The sequence below is a fragment of the Triticum dicoccoides genome, chromosome 3A (genome assembly GCF_002162155.2).
Source record: "Triticum dicoccoides isolate Atlit2015 ecotype Zavitan chromosome 3A, WEW_v2.0, whole genome shotgun sequence".
NCBI lineage: Eukaryota > Viridiplantae > Streptophyta > Magnoliopsida > Poales > Poaceae > Triticum > Triticum dicoccoides.
The window spans coordinates 217687997-217703689 of NC_041384.1; the positions used below are offsets into that span (position 1 = coordinate 217687997).

The following is a 15693-nucleotide window of genomic DNA, read 5'->3' on the forward strand; positions in this document are numbered from 1 at the left end:
AATCTCCATCAACATCTTCACCAGCACCATCTCATCTTCAAACCCTAGTTCATCTCTTGTATCCAATTCTTGTCTCAAAGTCCGGGATTGGTGCTAGTAGGTTGCTAGTAGTGTTGATTACTCCTTGTAGTTGATGCTAGTTGGTTTAATTGGTGGAAGATCATATGTTCAGATCCTATATGCATAGTATTACCCCTCTTATTATGAACATGAATATGCTTTGTGAGTAATTACGTTTGTTCCTGAGGACAAGGGAGAAGTCTTGCTATGAGTAGTCATGTGAATTTGGTATTCGTTTGATATTTTGATAAGATGTATGTTGTCTAGCCTCTAGTGGTGTTACGTGAACGTCGACTACATAACACTTCACCATTATTTGGGCCTAGAGGAAGGCATTGGGAAGCAATAACTAGATGATGGGTTGCTAGAGTGACAGAAGCTTAAACCCTAGTTTATGCATTGCTTCGTAAGGGGCTGATTTGGATCTACATGTTTCATGCTATGGTTAGGTTTACCTTAATACTTTTGTTGTAGTTGCGGATGCTTGCAATAGAGGTTAATCATAAGTGGGATGCTTGTTCAAGTAAGAACAGCACCCAAGCACCGGTCCACCCACATATCAAATTATCAAAGTATCGAACGCGAATCATATGAACGTGATGAAAACTAGCTTGAGGATATTCCCATGTGTCCTCGGGAGCGCTTTTCCTATTATAAGAGTTTGTTCCGGCTTGTCCTTTGCTACAGAAGGATTGGGCCACCTTGCTGCACTTTATTTACTTTTGTTACTTGTTGCTCGTTACAACCTATCTTATCACAAAACTATTTGTTACCACTTATTTCAGTACTTGCAGAGAATACCTTGCTGAAAACCGCTTATCATTTCCTTCTGCTCCTCGTTGGGTTCGACACTCTTACTTATCGGAAGGACTACGATAGATCCCCTATACTTGTGGGTCATCAGTCTGCAACATTCAGATTTGTATGTATCTTGCAAATCTCTATGTCTCTCTCCTTGACTTGATCGCGGATGGAACTGAAGCGTCTCCTGATGTGCTTGGTTCTCTTGTGAAATCTGGATTCCTTTGCCAAGGCAATTGCACCAATATTGTCACAAAAGATTTTCATTGGACCCGATGCACTAGGTATGACACCTAGATCGGATATGAACTCCTTCATCCAGACTCCTTAATTTGCTGCTTCCGAAGCAGCTATGTACTTCGCTTCACATGTAGATCCTGCCACGACGCTCTGCTTGGAACTGCACCAACTGACAGCTCCACCATTCAATAAAAATACGTATCTGGTTGGTGACTTAGAGTCATCCGGATCAGTGTCAAAGCTTGCATCGACGTAGCCGTGTACGACGAGCTCTTTCTCACCTCCATAAACGAGAAACATATCCTTAGTCCTTTTCAGGTATTTCATGATATTCTTGACCGCTATCCAGTGATCCACTCCTGGATTACTTTGGTACCTCCCTGCTAAACTAATAGCAAGGCACACATCAGGTCTGGTACATAGCATTGCATACATGATAGAACCTATGGCTGAAGCATAGGGAATGAGTTTCATTTTCTCTCTATCTTCTGAAGTGGTCGGGCATTGAGTCTGACTCAACTTCACACCTTGTAACACAGGCAAGAACCCTTTCTTTGCTTGATCCATTTTTAACTTCTTCAAAACTTTATCAAGTTATGTGCTTTGTGAAAGTCCAATTAAGCGTCTTGATCTATCTCTATAGATCTTGATGCCCAATATATAAGCAGCTTCACTAAGGTCCTTCATTGAAAAAATCTTATTCAAGTATCCTTTTATGCTATTCAGAAATTCAGTATCATTTCCGATCAACAATGTGTCATCTACATGTAATATCAGAAATGCTACAGAGCTCTCGCTCACTTTCTTGTAAATACAGGCTTCTCCAAAAGTCTGTATAAAACCATATGCTTTGATCACACTATCAAAGTGTATATTCCAACTCCGAGAGGCTTGCACCAGACCATAAATGGATCGCTAGAGCTTGCACACTTTGTTAGCACCTTTCGGATCGACAAAACCTTCTGGTTGCATCATATACAGCTCTTCTTTAAGATATCCATTAAGGAATGCAGTTTTGACATCCATTTGCCAAATTTCGTAATCATAAAATGCGGCAATTGCTAACATGATTCAGATGGATTTAAGCATCGCTACGGGTGAGAAGGTCTCATCGTAGTCAACTCCTTGAACTTGTCGAAAACCTTTCGCAACAAGTCGAGCTTTGTAGATATTAACATTACCATCAGCGTTAGTCTTCTTCTTAAAGATCCATTTATTCTCTATGGCTTGCCGATCATCGGGTAAGTCAACCAAAGTCCACACTTTGTTCTCATACATGGATCCCATCTCAGATTTCATGGCCTCAAGCCATTTAGCGGAATCTGGGCTCATCATCGCTTCCTCATAGTCCGTAGGTTCGTCATGGTCAAGTAACATGACCTCCAGAACATGCTTACCATACTACTCTGGTGTGGATCTTACTCTAGTTGACCTATGAGGTTCGGTAGTAACTTGATCAGAAGTTTCATGATCATCATCATTAGCTTCCTCACTTACTGGTGTATGAATCACTAGAACTGATTTCTGTGATGAACTACTTTCCAATAAGGGAGTAGGTACAATTGCCTCATCAAGTTCTACTTTCCTCCCACTCACTTGTTTCGACAAAAACTCCTTCTCTAGAAAGGATCCATTCTTACCAACGAATATCTTGCCTTCGGATCTATGATAGAGGGTGTACCAAACAGACTCCTTTGGGTATCCTATGAAGACACATTCCTCTGATTTAGGTTTGAGCTTATCAGGTTGAATCTTTTTCACATAAGCATCGCAGCCCCAAACTTTAAGAAACGACAACTTGGATTTCTTGCCAAACCACAGTTCATAAGGTGTCGTCTCAATGGATTTCGATGGTGCCCTATTTAACGTGAATGCAACTGTCTCTAAAGCATAACCCCAAAATGATAGCGGTAAATCAGTAAGAGACATCATAGATCGCACCATATCTAGTAAAGTGCGGTTACGACACACCATTACACTGTGGTGTTCTAGGTGGCGTGAGTTGCGAAACTATTTCGCATTGTTTCAATTGAAGACCAAACTCGTAACTCAAATATTCTCCGCCACGATTAGATCGTAGAAACTTAATTTTCTTGTTACGATGGTTTTCCACTTCACTTTGAAATTCTTTGAACTTTTCAAATGTTTCAGACTTATGTTTCATCAAGTAGATATACCCATATCTGCTCAAATCATCTGTGAAGGTCAGAAAATAACGATACTCGCCACGAGCATCAACACTCATCGGACTGCATACATCAGTATGTATAATTTCCAATAAGTCTGTTGCTCATTCCATTGTTCCGGACAACGGAGTCTTAGTCATCTTTCCCATGAGGCATGGTTCGCAAGCATCAAGTGATTCATAATCAAGTGATTCCAAAAGTCCATTAGCATGGAGTTTCTTCATGCGCTTTACATCAATATGACCTAAATGGCAGTGCCACAAATAAGTTGCACTATCATTATTAAACTTATGTCTTTTGGCTTCAATACTATGAATATGTGTATCACTACTTCGAGATTTAGTAAAAATAGACCACTCATCAAGGGTGCATGACCATAAAAGATATTACTCATATAAATAGAACAACCATTATTCTCTGATTTAAATGAATAACCGTCTCGCATCAAACATGATCTAGATATAATGTTCATGCTTAACGCTGGCACCAAATAACAATTATTCGCGTCTAATACTAGTCCCGAAGGTAGATGTAGAGGTAGCGTGCCGACGACGACCACATCGACTTTGGAACCATTTCCCATGTGCATCGTCACCTCGTCCTTAGCCAATCTTCGCTTAATCCGTAGCCCCTGTTCCGAGTTGCAAATATTAGCAACAGAACCAGTATCAAATACCCAGGCGCTACTGCGAGCATGAGTAAGGTACACATCAATAACATGTATATCAAATATACCTTTCACTTTGCCATCCTTCTTATCCGCCAAATACTTGGGGTAGTTCCGCTTCCAATGACCAGTCCCTTTGCAGTAGAAGCACTCAATCTCAGGCTTAGGTCCAGACTTGGGCTTCTTCACTTGAGCAACAACTTGTTTGCTGTTCTTCTTGAAGTTCCCCTTCTTCCCTTTGCCCTTCTTCTTGAAACTAGTGGTCTTGTTGACCATCAACACTTGATGCTCCTTCTTGATTTCTACCTCCGCAGCATTTAGCATTGCGAAGAGCTCGGGAATTGTCTTATCCATCCCTTGCATATTATAGTTCATCACCAAGCTCTTGTAGCTTGGTGGCAGTGATTGAAGAACTCTGTCAATGACACTATCATCAGGAAGATTAACTCCCAGCTGAGTCAAGTGGTTGTGGTACCCAGACATTATGAGTATATGTTCACTGACAGAACTATTCTCCTCCATTTTGCAGTTGTAGAACTTATCGGAGACTTCATATATCTCAATATGGGCATTTGCTTGAAATATTAACTTCAACTCCTGGAACATCTCATATGCTTCATGACGTTCAAAACGTTGTTGAAGTCCCGGTTCTAAGCCGTAAAGCATGGCACACTGAACTATCGAGTAGTCATCAGCTTTGCTCTGCCAGACGTTCTTAACGTTGTCTACAGCAGGCTTGTCACCCAGCGGTGCTTCCAGGACATAATTCTTCTGTGCAGCAATGAGGATAATCCTCAAGTTACGGACCCAGTTTGTGTAGTTGCTACCATCATGTTTCAACTGAGCTTTCTCTAGGAACGCATTAAAATTCAATGGAACAACAGCACGGACCATCTATCTACAACAACATAGACATGCAAAATACTATCAGGTACTAAGTTCATGATAAATTAAAGTTCAATTAATCATATTACTTAAGAACTCCCACTTAGATAGACATCCCTCTAATCATCTAAGTGATCACGTGATCCATATCAACTAAACCATGTCTGATCATCACGTGAGATGGAGTAGTTTTCAATGGTAAACATCACTATGTTGATCATATCTACTATATGATTCACGCTCGACCTTTCAGTCTCAGTGTTCCGAGGCCATATCTGCATATACTTGGCTCGTCAAGTTTAACCCGAGTATTCTGCGTGTGCAAAACTGGCTTGCACCCGTTGTATGTGGACGTAGAGCTTATCACACCCGATCATCATGTGGTGTCTCAGCATGACGAACTATAGCAATGGTGCATACTCAGGAAGAACACTTGTACCTTGAAATTTAGTGAGACATCATCTTATAATGCTACCGCCGAACTAAGCAAAATAAGATGCATAAAGGATAAACATCACATGCAATCAAATATAAGTGATATGATATGGCCATCATCATCTTGTGACTTTGATCTCCATCTCCAAAGCACCGTCATGGTCACCATCGTCACCGGCTTGACACCTTTATCTCCATCGAAGCATCGTTGTCGTCTTGCCAACTATTGCTTCTATGACTATCGCTACCGCTTAGTGATAAAGTAAAGCAATTACATGGCGATTGCATTTCATACAATAAAGCGACAACCATATTGGTCCTGCCAGTTGCCGATAACTGTGTTACAAAACATGATCATCTCATACAATAATTTATATAATCACATCTTGACCATATCACATCACAACATGCCCTGCAAAAACAAGTTAGATGTCCTCTACTTTGTTGTTGCAAGTTTTACGTGGCTGCTACGGGCTTCTAGCAAGAACCGTTCTTACCTACGCATCAAAAAATACAATGTAGTATAGTGATTGCTTTTTGATCTTCAGAAAGAACCATGTTCATTGAAACTGATTCAACTAAAGTTGGAGAAACAGACACCCGCTAGCCACCTGTGTGCGAAGCACGTCGGTAGAACCAGTCTCGCGTAAACGTACGCGTAATGTCGGTCTGAGCCGCTTCATCCAACAATGTCGTTGAATCAAGAATCAACCAGTGACGGCAAGCAACATGTATATACTCACGCCCACAACTCCTTTGTGTGCTACTCGTCCATATAACATATACGCATAGACCTGACTCGGATGCCACTGTTGGGAAACGCAGTAATTTCAAAAATTGCCTACGCACACGCAAGATCCATATAGGTGATGCATAGCAACGAGAGGGGAGAGTGTTGTCTACGTACCGTTGTAGACCGAAAGCGGAAGCATTATGACAACGCAGTTGATGTAGTTGTACATCTTCACGATCCGACCGATCCTAGCACCGAAGGTACGGCACCTCCACGATCTGCACACGTTCAGCTCGGTGACGTCCCACGAACTCTAGATCAAGCTCAGGTCGAGGGAGATTTTCGTCAGCACGATGGCGTGATGATGGTGATGATGAAGTTACCGACACGGGGCTTCTCCTAAGCACTACAACGATATGATCGAGATGGAAATCTGTGGAGGGGGCACCGCACACGGCTAAACAATCAACTTGTGTGTCTATGGGGTGCCCTCCTCCGCCGTATATAAAGGAGGGGAGGAGGGCGCCGACCGACCCTTCATGGTGCGCCCCAAAGGGGGATTCCTACTCCTACTAGGAGTAGGTTTCCCCCCTTTCCTAATCCTAATAGGAGGGGGGAGGAAGGGGAAGAGGAGAGGAAGGAAAGGGGGGCCGGCCCCCTTGCCAATTCGGATTGGGCTTGGGGGCGCGCCCCCACCTCTTGGCCACCTCATCTCTCTCCCACTAAAGCCCATCTAGGCCCATATGGCCCCCGGGGGGTTCCGGTAACCCCCCCGGTACTCCAGTATATGCCCGAACTCATCCGAAACCTTTCCGGTGTCCAAACATAACCTTCCAACATATCAATCTTCATGTCTCAACCATTTCGAGACTCCTTGTCATGTCCGTGATCATATCCGGGACTCCGAACTACCTTCGGTTCATCAAAAACCATAAACTCATAATACCGATCGTCATCGAACGTTAAGCGTGCGGACCCTACGGGTTCGAGAAATATGTAGACATGACCAAGACTCACTTCCAGTCAATAACCAATAGCGGAACCTGGATTCTCATATTGGTTCCTACATATTCTACGAAGATCTTTATCGGTCAAACCGCATAACAACATACGTTGTTCCTTTTGTCATCGGTATGTTACTTGCCCGAGATTCGATTGTCGGTATCTCAATAACTAGTTCAATCTCGTTACTGGCAAGTCTCTTTACTCGTTCTGTAATGCAACATCACGCAACTAACTCATTAGTCACATTGCTTGCAAGGCTTATAGTGATGTGCATTACCGAGAGGGCCCAGAGATACCTCTCCGATACACGGAGTGACAAATCATAATCTCGATCTATGCCAACCCAACAAACACCATCGGAGGCACCTGTAGAGCATCTTTATAGTCATCCTGTTACCTTGTGACATTTGATAGCACACTAAGTGTTCCTCCGGTATTCGGGAGTTGCATAATTTCATAGTCATAGGAACATGTATAAGTTATGAACAAAGCAATAGCAACAAACTAAACGATCATTGTGCTAAGCTAACAGATGGGTCAAGTCAATCACATCATTCTCTAATGATGTGATCCCGTTCATCAAATGACAACTCATGTCTATGGCTAGGAAACTTAACCATCTTTGATTAACGAGCTAGTCAAGTAGAGGCATACTAGTGACACTCTGTTTGTCTATGTATTCACACATGTACTAAGTTTCTGGTTAATACAATTCTAGCATGAATAATAAACATTTATCATGATATAAGGAAATATAAATAACAACTTTATTATTGCCTCTAGGGCATATTTCCTTCAACGAGGTCGCCAGGGACGATCCCGTGGCGACGGCAGAAGTAGTGCCATCCCCGACCAAGCACCATCTGCCCCTCGAAGGTCTGAACCTGCACCCATAATTCGCACCACTTGTTTGCAGACTGCATGACGACGCACTTGGTCTTGAGCACGAGCCAATGCCTCGTCACCTCCTGGAACTTGGGAGGGATGATGAGCACGGCTAGATCCTCCTCGTCCATGATTTGCACGTAGAACCGAAGCGGCTCTTGGGACCCCTCCTCGTGGCCGGTCCTAGGAGCTCGTCCCCTTGAACGTGGCTGGATCATGAAGGCGACCCTGCCAGGCAGGTACACCCTCTTGAGCCAGTGGTTCGTGGGGATGAAGTCCACGACGGCCTCGGCGACGACGACGACATGGGCTCCTCCACCGGCCCTGTCCCGCTCCATCTTCATCACCTTGTCAGGTAAGATGACATGGATTAGTAATAGGGCATTGCCATCATGCTACATTTGTACTTATTCCTAAAGTAGCAAACACATTGGTCCTACCTACCATGAGAACCATGCACGTAAAGCTAGCATGCACATTTGTACTAGAAACCTAAGCAAGAACATCAAAGACAGCACACCACCAATATAGCTAGCATGCCCATGAACCCTAAGTATGAACATGAAACACATACCAATCTAGATAACATGCACATGAACAATTAGGAAGAACATCAAAGACAGCAACAATATGGCTAGCATCATGAACACATTGTTGCACATGAGCACTAACCGTGAACATCAAACACAATCTACCATGGCCGTGAACAGATTGTACATCATGAGCACTAAGCACACACCAATCTTGCATGCCTATGAACACTATACTAGGCATGCACATGAAACACAGGACAAGCATGAACACTACCCTGCCTATGAACATTACCGCACAATAAGGAATCGATTTGATTCCAATCGAATCGAATCGTATCAAATTGATTCACATCTCACCGGAGCATGCTAATGATGAAAACCCTAATCTACAAATATAAGAGTAGAGGGATTGTTCTTACCGGAGCGGGTGGAGTTGGAGTGTACGCCGGCCGGGGAGAAAACCCCGGCGCGAAGGAGATGGCGAACGAGGAGGGGGAGCCGCCAACACCGACGGTCGTCGACATTGGCCCGGTGCTCCTGCCCACCCGCGCGGTCGAGGAGGAGGAGGTCGCCGTCGTCCATGGGCCTGCGGCAATGCTAAATCCAAAAAAACTAATAAAAAAATAAAAATATCTAAAATTTTGTTGTTGACAAAGTTTGGCAAATGTTTTCAATGCTTGCACAGTTTCATCTTGAAATGACATTTGTGAAAGTGGTGGCAAAAAAACCAATGTCATTCTATTTTTTACAATATTTCCAGTTTTTACTGTTCATCCGCTGGAGCTCAGGTAATCCGCATCCTGATTCTGCGCATTTTAGTCGATGAGAGGTGGATCGGCATATGACAGCCAAGCCAAACACCGACCAGCTAAGCCCATAGCATGAGACAAACCTCGAATCATGAGACCTGACAAATAATTGGGTTTCTCTGTGTTATCTGCAGTACCCCATTGCTGTGGCGCGATTTATTTTACTACTAGTATAACCACACAAGTGGGGGAGCAGATCCTAAGCTGGAGTTTGCCCAATTTTTCAAACGCTTAAATAATAAGCGGTTGGTGACCCCATCCCAGGTTTTGCTTAGAATAGGAGGGCCGTGGCTGGCGCGCACCCGGAATCTCGGCATATGCCAACAAAAGTCGTGCGCCTGCCCGACAGCGCGCAGAGCGAAAGAGGCGATAAATAATGCGGCGGTTGACCGGACGGACCTCTTCCTTCCGTGTGAACAGTGTATCCACATCAAACATTTGCCTACGTTTGTTGGCACCTACTCTATCTATCCAGACGGCTCTTTGCGTTTTCGTCGGTAACGTAGAGGCCGTTTGCCGCTGCGGGAGGGAAGGGCCGCACCGCCACCCACGGATCCCCCACTCGCTCCTCGTCGCACGCGCGCGCATGAGCCGACGCTCTCTGTATAAAACGGCCACTGTGCACAAGTCAAATCGCCCAGGAGGAGAAGCCAAGCAAAGAACGAAGCACAACACATCTGTCTGTCTTCCTTCATTCACACGCGCGTGCGCGCAAGAGGGGGAGAGAGGGGATTCCTGGTTCGGTGGCGCTCGGCGATGTGATGGCGCAGCCGCGGCAGCAGCAACGACAAGGTCGCCTCGTCGCGGCGCTCCTGGTGCTCCTCTCCCTCTGCTGCCTTGCTCGCCTCGGCGCCGCGGCTTCTGCAGGTACGCACCAGGCGAATACCACCCGTCTCTCTTCTTGTTCTTGCTTGGTGCGACTGTTTGTCTTACCGATCAATCGCATCGTTGATCCGTGCAGCGAGTGCTGACCCTCACCGGAAGGATGGAGCGGCGACTGCGCTGGACAAGGCCGCGCCACAGGTTTGCCTTGCCCCTCTCTCCATCCCCCACCGATTGATTAGTTTGTTAGGTACTACTTGCCGTTTTAGATAGTCGCTGATGCACATAGCAAAACTAGAGTGGAGATCAACCTTTTCTGTTTCATCCATGGTATATATGCAGGAGGAGGAGGCAGTGCCCGGGTTCACGGTGACCACCGTGGAGGAGCGAGCGCGAGGCCGAGGACCGGTGAGGGTGGTGATGGAGGTCGACATCGAGGACTATCCCCGGTATGGCGCCAATGGCCGGCACAACCCGGAGGGTCCGCACCCGTGACAGCGGCCACCACGGCCGCCGCGCCCGCGAGATCAATGCGCGCCGGCCTAGCTAGCCAGCTGCTCGTCACCAGATCTGCTACTAGTTACAGCTAGATTGGTTCGCGCGCACGCGACCATCGCCACCACCCGTGCCTGCGCGCACGGCGAGCTGTCGACGCGGCCGCGTGCCGCGCCGTTGGCCCGTGGCTTCGCTTTTCGCTTTCCGACGTTGATTATTTGTCTTCCGCTACTGCTTCGCTTTCTTTGCTTCCGCTCTTTCGGCCACCGGCTGCTGGACCTGAACATTGTGAGTTGTGACGGCAAGCCGTATGGTACCTGTGTTCGTCCTTGTTTTTCGCCTGTTTATGGCTAGTTCTTTCCCCGCAGGATTCTGCAGAATCAAGATTCTAAAAAGTTCTTTCACAATCTGCTTTCCACAAAATCTGCCGTCAAGTTCTTTTCTAAGATTCGAGTTTAAGATTGTGTATTCAGTTGAGCGTCGAAATGTGTGTAGTAGTCTTAGAAAGAAATCGTTTGATGAATTGTCAACACTTTATTATTTCAAACAATATCTTGTCAAATATGAGCACGAAAGTGATTTACGAATATCATAAAGTGCTAAATATTACAACTACAATGGTTTTAAAGTTTTGTTCGTTACAAAAGTGGGTGAACTAAAAATAGAACGAATAATCTCAAGGTATGAGACTAGCAGCAATCGCCTCGCGTGTTGTGTTCATGGTGTCGTCATCATCTTCTGGTGATAGAGTGTTGGCACCTGTAAACAGCAATGGAGGTTGCACATATGCAACATTCTCAAACTTGTCAAAATGCTCATCACGTAACTTGCTATCACGAGTCCAATTATGGAGACACATGCATGCAATGACAACCATCTTTTGGGTCTCCAGTTTGTACTGAGGTATGCCTTCAAGAATTCGCCATTGCATTTGGAGAACACCAGACGCTCTTTCGATGACGTAAAGAAGAATGACGATGGTTGAATGTCTCATATCTCCCAATTGGTGGATGTTGTTGGAAATCTAGTACATGATATCGTTGCCCTTTGTATGGTGCTAGTATCCAACCTTGTTTGGATGTCCGGAGTCCCAGCGGTGGCAGATGGCATAGGGGCGGCGAAGGAAGATGGGCTGCGGCGAGAATCTGGACCAGTGGCGGCGACGACCTGGCTGGCAGCGACGAGGTCTGGGACGGCGAGGTGGGCCAGCGGCACTGGAACCGTAGGGCTGGCCCTGGTCGAGTTGGAGCTCAACGAACATATGGGGCATTGAGGCCCATGCGCTCTCGTTATCTTCTACTCCCTCCGTTCCTAAATACTTGTCTTTCTAGGCATTTCAACAAGTGACTACATACGGAGCAAAATAAGTGAATCTACACTCTAAAATATGTCTACATACATCCGTATGTAGTAGTCATTTAAAATGTCTAGAAAAACAAATATTTAGGAACGGAGGGAGTATATCTGTTTTGCATGGCTCGGTGACATTTTTGCCATAATAACCTGCTGCAATAGGGCACTCTGTCAACTCCAAACATTTTCTTTGGGGACTATCCAAAATCCTGAGATTTTGGGAAAATCCAACAATTTTGGAGATTTTGGATTGTGCTAGGATTCTGCGAAATCCTCAAGATTTTGGAGAGGCAATCTTGTTCTTTTGGCTTAAGATTTTTCAGAGGAGATTGTCCATATAATCCGCTCAAAAGAACTGAGCCATGCATTGCGCGCATCTGAGTCTATTGAGCCCTGATTGCTCGCCCTCGTCGCTAAGAGTAGAGTGGTTCACAATCTTTCCTAAGAAACTTCACTCAAGGTTGGTCATTGCAACCCGAGGGGTAATGTTATTATGGGATGACCAATCTGCCTCGGTCACAGGTGTATAATTGCTTCCGAGTTCCGTCTTTCGGCTCTTTTGCGAGAAAAGGAAATGAATACTAGCTTCAAATTCACCGCCCAACGGCTGCACCTCGCAAAGACGATTTCTTCTCCGAGCTCATCTCTCATAAGCCACCAAACGACACCAGATGGATTACATTGGGATAATTCAATCAAATATATTGTGCTCGTGAAAAAAAGTAAGAGGAGAATAAGCCGTTTTCGGGCAGCTTTGAATTCTTATGGTGTAAAGGAGATTACTCTCCAAAACCAGAGGCTCACTTGAAACGATGAAAGAGAAATAACCCCACTCTTCGCAAGCTTGACTTAGCCTTTTGTAATAAAGAATGAGACACTCACATCACCCACGTCCTTTATGCCTTGTTTTCGTTGCTATCCTATCTTTGTCGACTCTTGTTTGCAGATGACTGAGCACCAAGGGAGCCACATTCTTTAATTTTGAGAATTTTTGGGCCGCTTTACCGGACCTAAAAAAGGTTGTTCTTAATGCGTGCATCAAACACATGAAGCATTCCAAGCTTTACCAAGTTTTATTCCATACAAACTTAAAAAGAGCGGCATATGACACTGTGTATGATATGAAGTCACATGCTTACGACGGCTAATCGGCTATATATGCTCTTCTATTCTAGAAATGGACCGTTAGAATATATCTTTGGAATAGTATCGCATATGGGGCCTTGCACCTGGTCGGTCGAGAGATCCGTGAAGGATTGGTGGATTGGCATGTTGGATATACACGTGCCCCACCGCAAGGCCACGACATCACTCAATATGCTTTTATAATTTGACAAATTAGAATGAAAGAAATGCTAGAGTATTTCAACACTGATCCGCCGTTCCTTTCATGATTCTTTGCATGATCTAAAAGAAATGAAGCTTCAGACATTAGTAGGGGGCAAAACTTTTGGGTAAAATCTTGTCGGGAGAAAAAATAATTTTTATAATATGAGGGAATTTTTTAACACTATAACTTCTTCTTACTTAATGAATGAGGCAAATCTTATGTCTTTGTTTAAAAAATATTTCCTCTGTCCTAAAATTCTTTTCTTATATTTGTATAGATACAAAGATGTATCTAGTTATGTTTTAGTTCGGTTCATGCCAGGACAAAAATAAATGGCTTGACTGGAAAATAAAATTTTAAGTTCGGTTCAGTTGAATAAGCGCAGATGGTCAGATGGAAATGTAAGGACTCAAGCCCCCTCCCTTCTCCTGGCCAACCCTCCAATTTGACCCTTTTTCGATGCCCGGCAAACCTTCACCCTCGCACCCACACCCGTCAAGCTTTTGCTTACCTCCTACTAGCAACACCGTGTCGGTCATGACATCAACGAGGACGCCGCAACCAGCAACAGTGTGACCATCACGTCCTCATAGCTACTACTTGCTCTCATGTGGAATTGAATGATGCAGCAAAAGTTTTCACCCACATGAATAATAGAAAACACACCAACTAAATTGTAAATGGTCGGCATAGATACGTAGGGTCGATGATATGCCTCGCTAAATGACCGATGCCAGTTTTTATGTAAACAAAACATTTTTTTGTGATGCACACAACCACCTATATTAATAATGGAATCTCATACGTTCAACAAGTTTGGAGTTGTATAAATATAAAGACCACAGTTGGTCACAAAAGAACACTACGTGACTCATTCACGTGATCTGCTAAGAGCAACCCTAGCAGACCCCACATCTCGTCGGCCCGCAAAGCGCGTTTGTAGTTCGTGCAAAACTGCTTTTGCGGGCCGGCGCAGGCTGACACAGATGCACACCCCCCAAACGAATCCGTAAAAAAGTATATTCGCGAAACATGTTTTTTTACGGGTCAGCTATGCGGGTTCTGCTCGGACACCACCGTGACGACCCGCAAACAGATAAATTACAAATCTCGCATTTGACATAAAACTTCACAAACAAGTTCAAATTCAAACGACATAAACAGTTTTATGCGCAAATAGAAGCCAAGTTCATTACGGCTAACACAAAAGAGGACCCTGCAAAAGGTTTGCGCCCATATTCGGCATCATCTTGATCGATCTTCACTCCGCGCCATCGAGTCCACCTTGGAGTTCATCAGCGCCACCGAATCCACCTCCGACGCTTGTTCCAACTCCCGCATCGAAATCATCCACATTGTCACCATATGGAGCGGAGAAACCATCACCGAAACTGTAGCACGGACCGGCCGACGCCACCATTCTTCTCTTCAAGATTTCTCTCCTTGCCATATCATGCCATGTTTTGGTGAGGTCGTCCATGTCATTGCGGTTCATTGACATGATCTTGTTCTCTTCGGCGAGCAACATGGACATAGATTTGTTTTCGGCGGCGCGTGCTCTTCTCTCCTCGATGGCAGCTTTGCGCAGCCCCTCTTCCTTGAGCAACTGCCACTTTTTTGCTTCTCCTTCGCCTTCTTCTCGGCCAACTCTTTCTTGATCTCCAACGATTTCAACAATATTGACTCGTTGGATTGCACCATAGCATCAATCTTCTCCCTCAAGCTTGATGCTTCTTACTCTCTCTTCATCTTCTCCTTGGTCTTCTTGTCGCCATCGGGCTTGTCCAAATTTCTTGGGCTATCATCATCCTCATCTTCATCCATGTTTGTAAGTGAGCCTCTCTTTGGTGGGGATTCTTTGTCGATCAACTTCCACTTCTCGCACTTTTGGAGCAACTCCCAACAATGCTCTAGTTTGAAAAAATTGCCTTCCGAAGCTTTCATGTCCTTGTATCTATGTTGAGCAATCTTGTCCTACACAATGTGAACAAAGTGATCCAATTATTTCCCATGATGCAATATGATGATGCACAATTTGAACAAAGGCAAAACAAACTCACATAGTCGGACTTCACGGTGCCACTTGGAGGTGTATTGCGTACTTGCTCCAAGCAAGCTGCCCAACGGCTGCACATAGGCTTGATATTCTCCCAACGCCCTTGAAGCAACCGAAATGTGCGTGGAGTCCTATTGGGATCCTTTGCCATAATGCGGAAGTATTGATCTTCGATCCTTTGCCAATATCTCTTGGAAGTTTGAGAAGTACCCGTGCATGCATCAAGAGTAGGGATGGCACCCGCAGGGTTTGGGTACGAGTTGAGCCACCCCATACCTTTACCCATCCCCTCTAAGCTTACCCATCACCCTTACTCATACCTGTCAATGGGTATACTTTTTTCCCATACCTGTTACCCGACAGGGTAGATGGGTACCCGTGGATAAAATTACCCATGT

General features: G+C 44.9%; 1 protein-coding gene across 1 annotated transcript; it reads left to right on the forward strand.

Moving 5' to 3' along the window:
* Positions 1–9772: 9772 nt before the first annotated feature.
* On the forward strand, positions 9773–10972 carry LOC119271492. The gene is made up of 3 exons (XM_037553305.1): positions 9773–10106; positions 10201–10262; positions 10404–10972. The coding sequence occupies exons 1-3, from the start codon at positions 10001–10003 to the stop codon at positions 10554–10556; spliced, it is 321 nt and encodes a 106-aa protein (XP_037409202.1). The 5' UTR covers positions 9773–10000; the 3' UTR covers positions 10557–10972.
* Positions 10973–15693: the final 4721 nt, after the last annotated feature.

What these genes read in the sequence shown, in the direction of transcription:
- LOC119271492 (XM_037553305.1), top strand. Translation starts at nt 10,001, where the DNA reads ATGGCGCAGCCGCGGCAGCAGCAACGACAAGGTCGCCTCGTCGCGGCG. An exon ending in CGGCGCCGCGGCTTCTGCAG is followed by an intron (nt 10,107 to 10,200) that starts GTACGCACCAGG and finishes TGATCCGTGCAG; the next exon opens with CGAGTGCTGACCCTCACCGG. An exon ending in TGGACAAGGCCGCGCCACAG is followed by an intron (nt 10,263 to 10,403) that starts GTTTGCCTTGCC and finishes GTATATATGCAG; the next exon opens with GAGGAGGAGGCAGTGCCCGG.